At 49.3% G+C, this 13,804-nt stretch overlaps 1 protein-coding gene across 5 annotated transcripts in view; it reads right to left on the bottom strand.

The window, feature by feature from the left end:
* Positions 1 to 13,804, bottom strand: part of ABL1 (ABL proto-oncogene 1, non-receptor tyrosine kinase) — a 149,851-nt gene that overhangs the window by 20,481 nt on the left and 115,566 nt on the right. For all 5 annotated transcript variants that reach the window (XM_036913565.2, XM_057499136.1, XM_036913561.2 and 2 more), the window contains 2 exons: positions 7,501 to 7,773; positions 41 to 125 (listed from right to left, as the gene is read on the bottom strand). In XM_036913565.2, coding sequence (XP_036769460.1) covers positions 41 to 125; positions 7,501 to 7,773 — 358 coding nt within the window. The remainder of the gene's footprint in view (positions 1 to 40; positions 126 to 7,500; positions 7,774 to 13,804) is intronic.

The raw sequence follows: 13,804 nt of genomic DNA, 5'->3' as shown, positions 1-13,804 counted from the left end.
TGAATTGAAAGACCACCTCCTCAGAGCTCCACTCACTCACCAAGTAACTGTACTAGGTTAGGGTGCTTGATCTCTTTCATCACTGCAGCTTCCTTCAGGAACTCTTCTACCTCCATGGTGTCCTCCTGCAGGAAGGAATGGGGAGATGATTCCAGCAAGGGAAGTGTGTGAGTGCGAAGTACAGCTTGAATGGTTAGCACACACCAAAGCTTTGAGGACCAACTGTCTGGTCCACCAGCTTTGACCGTAGCATTGCTCTGGACAGGTTCCACAGCAGCCAGTCATAGTCCCAATGGCACAAGGAATTTTCCCCTTTGGTGCTGAGCTTCTGCATCCTCACACAGAGCAGTAAGTCCACGTTGGCTGTATACATTGGCAACTGGCTTCTGTGCAAACTGTGTTTCTATCACCTTGTGGACTTTGGGGGTGGGGTGGGGGAGATGAGTACAGGCCAACACCACGAACATGGAACTACTTCCATAAGGAACAGCCAGTTTCCAAGGGTTCTAAAAGGCTTTACAGAAGAAAATCCTTGAAGAACCTGAAATGAACCCGACTTAAGGGAAAGGACCCAGAAGACACACAAAAATACTGTGCTACTGAAGAATGAGGGCTCGAAATATGGCAGAAGCAGGGGATGCTGAATTGCTTCAGAGTGCAGTGTCCGGCGGCCCGTAATGAAGCCATCACCGCCGCCAGGTCAGTCACTCAGACGGTGAAATAGCCCTCACCAGCAGCTCCCCGAATGATTCACACGTCACCAGAACACGTCAAGCTTTAGCAAGTTCAGTGTCAGATGTTAGTCAGCAAATGCCCAGAGGGCATGTGGTACCATATCTACTTTGCGATTTCTCTGGCCAGGCTCATGCTGGGAGTGCTGTGGTGCCTGGCCCCCTGGTGGCCCCACCACACAAGAGCCTTACTGTGGCATATGCGACGTAAACCTCTGAAAGAACTCATTGTCCTCTACAGTGACCACCAAAACAAGAAGCAGGTGGGTGGTAAATGACATGGCCTGTTTGCTGGAAGAGCCCAGCTGTAAAGGCCAACAAGGGAAACAAGACACTGCCCCTCTGCGTGTCAACACGGAGTCTGAGCGTGTCTGAAGAGATGGACTGTGTGTGTGGGGGGGGTGAGCTTCTTGAAGACTAGATTCCCCCAGGAGGCAAGCTTTAGCACCTTTATTTTAGACATGGAACCTTAGACACTGAACCTGGCCCTTCGGAGGACACAGAGCTGCAGTGTCCTTACCGTGCTACTCACTGGGGTGACCCCCTTCCCAGCCCTGCCCATGGGGACGTCTGGAGGACAGGTCAACCTTTACTCAGTGCTTTCTTGCTTTGGCCAACTGTGTTTACAAGCGAAGCATGACCAATGAGGATATATGTGTCAGCCCATTATCATTTAGCTTAGGGCTCCCTGAGACTGAAACCTAGAGACAATTTATTGCCCTTTAAAAATGAAGAGCTGCTCTTAATGTCAATTAAACGTCGTTGGTAGTCTCTGTGTCAAGCTGTATCAGGGAAAGAACTCATCCCCGTCACCACCCCACTGGCTGTTTAATCCTTCTGCATCCTCTCTGCTCCTTAGCATGCTCATTAGATGCCGTTTGGGGCGTGCAATGCTCCAATTTACCAGGTGATACGCTAATGTCAAAGGCTGGAGAGTGAATGCCTGCCAGAATCCAGGGATCGATGCTGCTCACGTAAGGACCAGGGGCTTGAAGAATCTTGCCTGGCCAACAGTATGTTCAAAAGTAGCTCTCCAATGAAGCTTTCTGGATAAGCAGAGTTTATCATTTCAAAGCCCCACATCATAAACCATGCACAGTGAAATCATTCAGAAGTAACATTTGCTCTTATAGCTACTCTTCTAAAAGTACCACGATTGAGATCTTGAGAGGCACGGACATGTGAAAGGAATGATACAGCTTTCAAGGGGACCCTCTTCTCTTTTTGTATGTCTGTCTGTCTCCATTCACACCCATATGCACGCACATGTGTGCACAGTATAAAGAATCCCTTGTCTTTCATTCCTTTAGGACAATTGGTGTGAACTTGTCTCCCCCTGCTGGAATCAGACCTGGTTCGATTTATAATTTAACAGCCTCCTACACCTGTAGCTGTGTTAAATGGGGCAACATGCCAGATGCTATCCTGCTATATTTTCCTTTACTTTTAATCCAAAACTCTCCATCATCTTTTTGAAAAGAATGCTTCCATTTACACAGTAGAAGAAAAACTAACTCAGACTAAGGGTGAAAGCAACACTTTGAGTAAAAGCCGTGAACTTCAGCCTCTCTGTGAGGGAGGGAGATGGGTCAGCTGTCCCCCTTCACAAGGCCTGGCTGGTGAGGCCCCGATGCGGATGAGCGGGGCTGGGGCAGCGGAGGCGTTAGAGGATGGCTCCTGACACCAGCCAAGTCCTGCCGTGGTGCAGCCACAGTGAGTTACGTACATAACAGGTAATGTATGTTTTCTGAACTTCCATTTTCTCGTCTACAAACTGGACAGAAAAGCAGTATCTCCCTCATGCACAAAGAAAGTCAAGCGAAGTGCCCAGAACGCGGCCGGCATTCACTCCATAGAGCTCGCTTTTATCAAGACAGCAGATCTCTGCTCCAGAGGCACAGACTTCATGCACTGCTCGTAAAGAGACAGGCTGGCTTTCTAATGCACACGGTGCCTGTCTTCCTTGCAGACACGTTCTCCCACACGCAGCACCTCACAGGTACTCTCGAATCTGCTTCATCCTTGTGCTCGCTGGCCTCTCCCCCAAGCCTAGGTACCCTATGGTGTCACACAGCACCGTGCTCTCGATGCCTCCGCCTCAGCAGGTGCCCCAGAGCAGGGCTCCCATCTACAGAAAGGTGTTTCCCTATCTCTTTCTGGTTCTGAACCAAATGTCAGGTGAGCTAGGTAACCGCCATAGTGCCGTACAGCCTTTCCCATCAGATGGCCAGCGATCAACGTGCTTAAAAGCAGACTGGAGACGGGCAAAGCACGGAGCCAGATGGAGGCAGTCGGTTCATGAAGCAGCGAGGGCACTCGAGGCTCCAGCGACAAGTCCACAAGACACAGCCACTCAGATGTGCCCCCAGAACTCTGTCCCCAGATATTGTGGCTGTTGGGAGCTCACAGGAGGAAGGGAGCCTACCGCGAAGGCAGGCGCAACCGGGACAGGAGCTGAGCCGTGCGGCCTCTCTCCAAGCATGCCCACCCTCCCCACTCTGCTCCAGAGTTCATGCTGTCATAGAGCCCTTTGTTCTCTATTTCCAAAGCTCTCCAATAAAATCAATTTCCTGGGAGGAGAGTAACAAAAATAAAACACAAACCAAAACACATGGTGGTGGTGCACACAGGTGAACCAGTACTTCCTTCCTCAACACCACAGCAGAGTGCCAACTGGTGCCAGCTCCTGGGCCTGGCAGTTCTGCTCTGAGGCACAGACCCACCAGACCCACCAGGACACTCTCCCCATGTGCATCACAGAGAGCCCTGGGGCACTGCTCGTGACAGCAAAGGGCTGGAAAGAACACCAGTGCCCATGAAGGCTGGTACAGGTCAAATACATCCACACAAAACCAAGACAACCTTACGTGTATGGTAAGGGAGAGCTGCCAAGCACACCAGGTGGACCACAGAAGGGGCACAGTCCACAGCATGCCCCAGAAGGTTAATACAGGCACTCACGTGGACTCTTTCTGGAAAGACAGGAACACCGAGAGTGGACGACACTATGTGCATATATTACCTATTTGAAAAACAGGCAAAGAATTGAGTACAATTTTAAGTCTTAACATTTTCCAGTAATGTTATTTTCTGCTATCTTAATGGTAGATTTGTCAGGTAGCTTGAGGGTCAATCTTAATTCCACAACTAGATCAACGATGGTCTTTTCTAAATTCTGCCACAGACTGTTTCAAAGAAAAAAACCTGACTCACAAGCCAACTTTTGGGTTACAGCTCATTGGCAACTCGGGCTTCGTGTGCCTGACGAGCTGGCTCTCAAGCACATCCTGCCTTTACTCGGATGGTGCCCAGGGAAGGGAGGCCTGCCTGAGCACTGTCCACTCAGACCGGCAGTTCCCCGCCAGGGGGCAGGTGCTGTGGTTCCCGTCTCCACCTGCAGGCTCGCCCTAGGGCGCTAGCTTCCCACGTTCTCTGCCGGGCCCCTGCCCTGCAGTCCACACCCAGTGCTGCCTAGCGGAGCAGTATGGAGCCGGCCGTTAAGAGTAGGGCCTTGCGCCCACTGCTGGTTAAGAGGATCTGGCTCTGCCCTTCCGGGGGTCTAGCAATACAAACAGGAAGGACGGGGAGGCAGGAGGAGACTGAGACTCAGGTGCCCAGGTGGGGTCGAGCAGGCTGAGGTGCTGGTAGGAAGCACAAGGCTGCAGCCTGTGTGGCTGTGCAAGGAGAGGGTAGGAGGGGAGCCAGCAGGCAGGGCTGTGGCTTATGTATGTTCTTCATGATGTGTAAGTAACAGTTTAAAGAAAGACCTGGGTTTGGAGCAGGATACCAGGTTTGTACCCTGGCCTTCCACTCCTGGTTGTGTAATGCCAGGCCACCTATGTCACCTACCTCTGCTTCAGTCCCTTCTACCTTGAAATGGCAGTAATATCTGTACCCTTCTCTTAAGACTGTTTAAAGGACTAAACAAGGTGCTATGTATAAAGCACTCAGAACTCTGCCAGGCACATAGTAAGAGCTCAAAAAATATTAGCCATTACTGTCATTTAGAACCCAAAGTTCTCAGCTTCTATAGTGGAGATAAATGCCCCAAGTACTGATACTAACCTCATATGATAAGCAGAAAACGTATCACAGAGATGCTTTTTTGTGCAGGGTGAGGTGGAAGGAGGGATAATTTATTTAGCAGATGCTTAGTGGCATGTTTTGTATTAAAATACCGCTAGAAAACAACATGCTCCCTTTTCCCTAATTAGCTACCACTGAGGGTGACAACTCACAGAAATCCATGCAACTAGATTCTGTAATGTTTTGCCAACTATGGGACCACAAGTTAATTGCTCTTGGGGAAAATCATTAAAGTTATAATCAAGTCTGATAATACACTGGAGAAGTATATCCTAAGAAGTGCCCACTTCTGGATAGTTCTGATTCACCAGTAGAAGAAAACCACCACCGCCACCACCGCCAAGCTGCAGGAGGTCCCTCCTCCACACCCCCTTCTTCAGTCATTCAGAAAACAATGCCACAGCCTCACCTACTGGTCTGGGTTTTCTCTACCCTTCAAGTTGTGCAAATTCTCTTTTTAAAGTTTTCAAACAAGCCTTTCCTAGATTGATCTTGTGCTTTTTACTGTTTCATTTTTGTAAATCCTGGCAAATGTGTGGGTAAGCCTGGGCCTTTAACAGTTTCTCAAGCTGAGCAAGGCCCAGTTTCTCTGGGCCTGGTCTTTAATCGTGTGCCAAACCGAGACCCTGGAGCGCACGCGCACGCGCACACACACACACACACACACACACACACACACACACACACACACACACACACACACACACACACACACACACACACACACACACACACACACCTCTCCCTGGCTCTTCTGGACCCTGGAGCGCACGCGCACGCGCACACACACACACACACACCCACCCACCACACACACACACACACACACACACACACACACACACACACACACACACACACACCCACCACACACACACACACACACACACACACACACACACACACACACACACACCTCTCCCTGGCTCTTCTGGACCCTGGAGCGCACGCGCACGCGCACACACACACCCACCCACCCACCACACACACACACACACACACCCACCCACACCACACACACCCACACCCACACCCACACCCACACCCACACCCACACACACACACACCTCTCCCTGGCTCTTCTGGACTGTGGGACGCCAGGCAACAGCTGTAATTCTTTCTCGGGCTTGCCAACACAGCCACCTTTGTAAAACACAAATCCAGTCTTTGTATTCCCATGCATCAAACCCTTCAATGTGCTCACTGCTTCCAGGCTGACAGCCTGAGCTCCCGGGGACTTGTCGTGCCCTCTGTGCTCTCTCTGCCTCTGTTCCCTGGCCCACTCCTGCATGTCCACCCACCCTGGCTCTGCTCACTGTCCCTTTCACGCTTTCTTCCCGCCGAGTCCCACCGGTCCCTCCTCCTCTCCCCCATGTGGTGCCTGGCTCCACTTCCAGGCCTGCACTGTGTTCCAGGTCACTGAGCAGCAGTTCCTGTTATATTTGCCAGTTTCTCCCATCGACTAGACTACCTACTACCAACGAGCCTATTCTAACTACCCAGGCTAGTCTGAGGTGAACAACTTGCATTCACGTTCACAATCCCAGTGTTAAGCCCAGAGTCTGGCAGATAGGAGTGAGGAACTCAGTGAATGTTTATTAAATTTAAAAAACCCTACCTGGAAAATATCCAGGAGTCCTCAAGGTGACCCCAAATCATGCCCCCCAACCGTTCCCCACTCAAGTGTGGGTCCTGCCTCAGGACTGACCTAAGGGGACATATCCTACATGAGCGCCAGGAAGCCCCCAGTGGTCTCTGACACTACAGAATGTCATCTTTTCTCTGATGTGTCACTTTCTATCTGCCAGAAACCATAAGCCACACTTACTGTGCCTCTAAGTAAAGGCATTAGGAAAGCGAGTGTCCCTAAAAGCCAAGTGTTCTGGCTGTACCAGTTTCAAAACCGACTCTGGAGCAGCATGTACATACTCGGGTCCATTTTTTTCCCACCCATGGATATTCTGGTTCTTTTTCTTTTCTAATAACCACAAAAGGGGCTTGCTTCTCTCCCTACTTCTGTGCAGTGGTCAACATAACTGGAGTTCATTTAAAACTGGTGAAAATAATGCCGGTCAACACTAGGGGACACTCTTGCTGTAGGGAAAAGCACAGATCCCATTCTGAAGAAGGCAGAAGGCTGCAAATTAAAACTTGCCTCCCGAAGAACCTCAAAAGAAAAACAAACTGCCTGGAAGCAACACGCTGTTTTAGTTGAGAGAGTGAAGGCCATAGTTAAGAAGAAGGAACAGATGGTATCTGAGCTGGTAAGAAACCTTAACGCTTCTTTCAAGCCTTTCTAGTGGGGGCAGCTCTGGACAAGATGCAGAGAACTGGGGGCTGCTAGGAACACCCAAAGCACGTGCCTTTCAAATCTGCCAGCAAAAGTCCACGGAAGAGTCAAACGCATTTTGGTTTAATCTCCTGTTTCAAAGCTCTGTTTTCTTCTTCTTTCTCTTAACTCTCAATAGGAAGTGATCCAAATGCCACACAAACAGAACGGAAACCCACAGGCTTTAAAAGAATCCTGCCATAGGATGAAAAAACTTCTCCAAATGACCAATCTTTTCACACCAAAACCGCAGCCCTCCTAGCCCTCGCCGTACGCACCGCAGTCTGCCCCTCCGGGCGCACGGGGCGGGCTCCCCGGGGGCGCCGCAAGTCAGAGCCCTGGCCGGGCGCCTACCTTTAAGGTCTTCACGGCCACCGTGAGGCTGTACTTCTTCCACACGCCCTCGTACACCTCCCCGTACTGGCCGCCGCCCAGCTTGTGCTTCATGGTGATGTCCGTGCGCTCCATCTCCCACTTGTCGTAGTCGGGGGACACGCCGTAGACGGTGGGCTTGTTGCGCTTGGGGGCTGGGTAATGCAGTGTGGTGATGAGCCCGTCCGCCACGGTCGAGTGGTGGTGGACCAGCTCGGCCAGGGTGCTGAAGCGGCTCTCGGAGGACACGTAGAGCTGCGGGAGGAGGACAGCCTTCAGCCATGGCTCGCACAGGCGCGCCCACCTCAACAGACCTGCTCTGTGGGGCCTTGACTGAACACATGGCAACGTCTCAGATAAAACAGCGCTCCACAAGGGATGCGACGTACAGAAAACCACTCACACTGTGTTTCTCTGCAAGTGCTATCATTTCTGAGCAGAAAGTTATGATAAAATGCCTCAGAGCCTTTGCATCTGCTGTTCCTCTGCCTGAAACCCTCCACCCGCCTAATCACATGACCCGCTTCTTCCTTACCGTTCGGAGCCCAGTGTAAATGTCCATGCAGTACCCCTGGCCACCTAACCCAGTCATCCCCCAGCACGAGCTTCTCTGCACTGGACTGCCCACCAACTGATAATCCCGCTGGTCTGCCTGGCTGCAGTGTGCCTCCAACTACGAGCACATCTGCTTCATGTGAGTAGAGTCCTGAAGTGTTTTCACTCTGTATCTCCAACATCCAGAACAAGAAATGAGCACTTAACAGGTGATAACAAATAGTTGCTGATTAAACTAATGAAGAGTAACACTTAGGGTTTACTGACTGGAAAAGAACATTTTTAAGTAATTATGCTTACTATCTAAAACCTATGATTATACAATTATCTAGAACTAAACAGTAATCAAAGATGAAAATCACTCAATAAAAGATAAACCGCCCTCTCATTCCTTCTCCCTCGACTTGGGCTGAGTAAGAAGCACCAGAGGCCAACGCTTGCAAACCCCAGCTGCATGCCACGTGGGATGCCCGTCAGTGCTTTTCAGGAACAGAGTGGGGCCCGGAGGGCTGCACAAAGGCCATTCAGCCTTTTCTTCCACAGGGAAGTAAGGAAAGGACGCCAGACCCAAGGTCCCGCGAGTCTCTGAGACCTACAGCGGGAGAGCCCGTGCAGGGAACCCATGCTGTGGAGTTCTCACACGGATGCAAGACGGGAGGAAGGGGCAGGAGCGGGCTGACAAAAAGCAGCAGTGTGGGTGGTTCCTGAGTGAGGTGGTGAGGGGATGCTTCTTTGAAAAAACAATTCCACATTAAAATCCACATAGAACCTCTAGGCTCCAGGCACACAACTGAACCTACTCGCTACCTGACAGCAGCCAATAGCCACTGAAGACAGAAAGGACACTGAAAATCACAAGGTGTCCCTGACACCTGTCCAAGCTGCAAAGGCATGGGGCGGGGGGAGGACAGATTTGTGACAGGGGTGGTGCCTGGGGCAGAGGGAGAAAAAGGAAGAGCATCCATCAGCTGTAGCTATCTTACTACTTAAAGAAAAGGGAAGGGGAAGCCTGAAGCACACACGGCAGGATGAGGCCTGGGCTGCTGGGGACGGCAGGCTCCTTCCTTTCTGTATGTCTGTAGTATCAGATAGAAATATTTTTAAAAGAAAATAAATAATAGCTAGTATAAAAATTGATCCTGTTTGCAACCTTCAGGAGGATAAATAGGGTTGATTAACAAGGAGACTTTTTTTTTTTTTTTGCTTGGGGAGATGACAAATTAATTTTTAAACCTCAGGCAAGCCAATGGCAAACTCTGACTTACAGGTATAGAATTTACAAACATTTGATAGCAATCCTAAAATAAATTTCTGAGAAACCCAAGAATTATCCAGAAGGACCCCGCAGTTCTGGGAACTTGTCCCTCTGTAAAATGGTCCCTCTGAATGGCAGGCCTCCAGGTGAGGGGCGGCTCACCGTAAGGCTTCATAGTTGAGCACTGAGGAGAAACCGCTACGTGAACTGCTCCAGGGACAGGCTGTGAGTCACACGCGGGCTCCGGAACAGCACAGAGTGCAGGGGGAGGGCCGAGGGGAGGGGAAGCTGGCTCCACAGAGCCTGTCCTGTTTCCTGCCCACACACTGACATGCATGGCACTCATCAGTGGAAGTCACCAATGTCAGTGCAGTTCACGAGAGGATCAAGTGGGACGTAGGGACAGAGCCTCATCCCAGGCCCCCTCTGGAAAACCTCAGCTGTCCAATTAGTTTACTGCAGGTTGCAAATGCTCCAAGCCCCCCTTCTCTTGGGCTAGGCCCGCTGACGGTGCTTTCCCTACCGAGGAGTGTGGTGAGGAGAAAAAAGCTAGCCCAGAACAGTACTCCCTGCAATCGGAGCACCACCCATCTCGGGAAGCACAGGCACAGCAGGGGGCACTTGCTGGGCTCCTGGGGCAGGTCACCGGGTAGCAAGGTACATTACCTATTTCTCCCCATCAGCTTGAAAGAAGAGCCACCCAACCCAAAGGTCAAGTGCCTTCAATCCCACAGAATGCTAATGGCACCCCCCAGTCCTCGTTTATGCAGAATTTGTTCTAGGTCCCCTCTGATTCCCTCACAGGCGCCTCTTACAGATTTCAGTTACAGGAGGTTTCATTGAATGGGCAGACTTCATCCTTTTCAATAATTAAATTTACAGACCCCGTGACTTAGTTCATCTTTCACCATAAAATTTACATACTGACACTTATTAAATATTAAAGCCACTCTCCCTTAAACGTACTGCACAGCCAACTTCTAACAGTCCAGTCTGTTGGCTTCCTTCCGATTAGTTCTAGTTTTTGAGCAGCATTTTGGTAGTGAAGGTAATAATCTTCATCAAGAATTCGTGGCATGTTCAGAGAAGAAAGTGAAATTAGCATTATGAATGGCATGTCACTATGTTATGCACCCAGTTACATAAACATTCTGGGTGCTCAGCCAGGGGCTGCGCCTCCTCTTAATCATGCAGGAACCCAAAAGATAGGACTTGTCAAAGAAACTCACCAGAAATGGCTTTCTTCCTGACAGCCAGACTCACAGGCTTATCAGACTTAGACTTGTGCACCCTTTAGTCGCCTCAGACCCCCAAGTCCCACCTTAGATGTGATGTTTACCGGCCGCTCAGCTGGGAAGCCCTGCTGCCCGGAGAGCTCCTCACACATCAGCAGGAAGGCAGTATTTAATAATGAAGCAGTAATTAAAAATGTGCCCAGTCTCCTTGGCAAGGGAAGGCCAGCCGTATTTTAGCAGGCTTTTTCCCGGGATGCCTGCGCCTGCACAGCCAGTCAGGGTGGGTAAATCTTAAGAATTCACGACGCCGTTCAGTTGGCCCACCTAGCCACCTCCACTAAAGGTCAAGCCCAAATTCCATTTCTACCCACCTGAACCTGTCACTGCAGCAGACTACCAAAATAAATGTCAACTGGGCACCTCTCTAGAGAAAAGGAAAGACTCCATCAAGGGCTATAGGAACCTACGGAACTGGACAGCAGCACCCCTACAGAAGTAAGCTGCAGACACAAATAAATAACCAGAACTAAGAACAATTTAGACGGGGTGGGGAAGAATTACAAACTGAAAAAGTCCATTCAAATCCCAGAGTATCTGAACATTTTAAAGACTGTTAAGATACTAGGAAAGAGCAATGGCTCGGTTGGGTACGGCTCTGTTGAGAATCCACCTGGACACTCTCAGAGTCCAGGGCTCTGGGCCCTGAGAGGGTGGCCCTGGGCTGACTGACCAGCCACATGTACAGCTGAAAGCTCAGAAACATGAGAGAGGCAAACTGGAGCCAAGAGGGTGGAGGCCAGAAGTCCTTTGGGACCTTAGAGAAGAATCTTCTAAATGGATTTGTTTTCTAAAGATTAGCTAATTTGAAAATAAGACTCAAACTTGTTCAACCCGAGCCAGGCCCTCCCATCAACCTTAAATTTTCCCCTCAGAAATCCAGAAGAGATTGCATCAAAGCTCTGCTATGTGAGCAGCTTTTCTCAAAGTCAAGCCACACTGTCTCATGTGTCGCTCTAACAGCTCCCCGGTCTGATTCTGCTCACGCCTTCCCAGAGCGGGACCCCACCCAACAGCCCCTTAAGCATGGCCCTCAGAGAGGCGCCTCCGCAGATGGTTGGCCTGGTGACCCCACGGGCCGAGGAGTCTCCAGGTGCTCGGAGAGCTGATGGGAGTCTTTACCAGGGATGGGGGGAGGAGGGCAAGGGGCCTAGCCCACTGTGACGAGTGGCCCAGTGGTGGACACGGCCTCATCCATGCTCCCCCAGAAAGGAAAGGAGCCCCGGGCACACACCAGCTTTTAGGCAGAGGGGCCGGCTTCCTTGTCAGATGGGTCAAATTCTGCAAATCGTGTGTCCCCCACACAGGCCTTGCTCTCTTCCTTTGAACAATATTTTGGACCAACCCCCAGCTAACAAGCTGTCAAACTAGATTACGCCTGCCTGCATCTGTTCCAAGGATGCTGATTAAACGACTCCAGGGAAAAGCTCCACTACCCTGTTCAGCACAAACCTCAACCGATGACCACGGTGCGGCACGGCTCGCCTTGGATAAACAGCACAGATGGGAAGCCAGCTGTCCGCTCCAGGAAGTCACCTCCCTCATGGGCGGTGCACTCTGATGTCCTAATTCAACAAAATGGAACCCTTGAGGTCTAAAGGCAAGGTTTCAAAGGGTCCATCACCCTGGAATGCATCCTGCAGAACGGAAGGACCTAGCTCCACATCTGGGACAAGAACAATGACCAAAAAAGCAAGCTGATAAGGCTGACCTCTAGTCACACAACAACAAGAGACTATGCTGCCTGTCATACAAACCACAGGGCTGTACGACAAGACGTCTACGAGGATGGAAAGCATCAGGATCCCTCATCAGCAGTAAGGACTCTAGCTCGCAGACTGAGACATGCAAAATAAACAACAGATAAGATGCTAAGAAATGTATGTGCATTTGTATGATATGAACAGATGTGTCAGGATAGACATATAAAGATTAAGGAGACTAGACTTACTAGATATGAAGATATATTATAAAGCTATAACGATGAAAAGTCTGGTATTGGCTCATCAAGAGACAGAGCAATGAGAGAAAACAGAAAGCACATCAAGACCTAAAACCACTTATTTAACTATAAAATACATGTAAATTTGGTGTATTTCAAATATTCAGGGAAAGATAAATTTATGAAATGGCATAGGGATCACTCAAAATAGGACCCTAACATAATGAGGTGCTGTCTTTACCAATCAGTGACACAGATGTTTTCACAAGTATGGTAACACATCACTGATGGGATGAGGGGGAACATGCCTCTCACATGTCACATGTTGCTCGTGAGAAAACACATTTGTACGGTTTCTGTAGAAGGTTAATCTGGCAGTATCTACACAAATCTTAAATACACCTAACCTTCAATCTATTCCAGCACCTTACCTTGCATACACTTAGCACTGCAGACAAAGAAGTATAGATTTCAAACCACAGGTCATGACCCACTCATGGGTCTATGAAATAAATTTAGCAGGTTATGACCAGAATTTTTAAGAAAATGAAAGAAACCAGAATGGAATACAAAGTATTAGAGCTCATCACACAAAGTAAGCATTTCACGAACCTTTTGTTCCTCGTGTATTGTGTAAAAATGTAAATTTTTTTTTTTTACAATGCACTGAGCTTTTTAAAAAGATTTGAAAGCCATCTCATAACAGCATTATTTATAACAGGCAAAGGATTGAAAACAGTCTCGAAGTTGACCAGCAGGGACTGCTTAAAAAAATGATGGCCCATCCATGCTGTGCAGTCATTAGTAAGGATGACACAGCTCTAAATGTGCTGCCATAAAACAATCTCCAAGATATATCAGATGTGGAGTTGCATCATTTGTGTTTATTTAAAAATATAAACATATATACACTGAGCAACTCTGGAAGAAACCTGTCACAGTGGTTGCCTCTGGGCAGGGGAGCTGAATTAAGAGACAGAATTACTAATTCATTCTGTTGTTCTTTTTTTTAGCCACATGCATGCATTTTGTATTGTTAAAAATACACACACCATCTGGACCCACCTGACAATCCACCTGTCTACACCTTGGTGACTGTGTGGTGCAGCAGAGTGGACAGTGGGACCTGGGCCTAGTTCCACCAATTACCATGTGACTCTGGGCAAGAAGTTTCATCCCTCTGGTCTTCCATTTCCTTAATGCAAAAATGCAGGGGACAGCCATATCTGCCTTGAGGACTGA

The sequence above is a fragment of the Manis pentadactyla genome, chromosome 3 (assembly GCF_030020395.1).
Source record: "Manis pentadactyla isolate mManPen7 chromosome 3, mManPen7.hap1, whole genome shotgun sequence".
NCBI classification, from domain to species: Eukaryota; Metazoa; Chordata; class Mammalia; order Pholidota; family Manidae; genus Manis; species Manis pentadactyla.
This window is presented reverse-complemented; position numbering and strand designations above follow the sequence as displayed.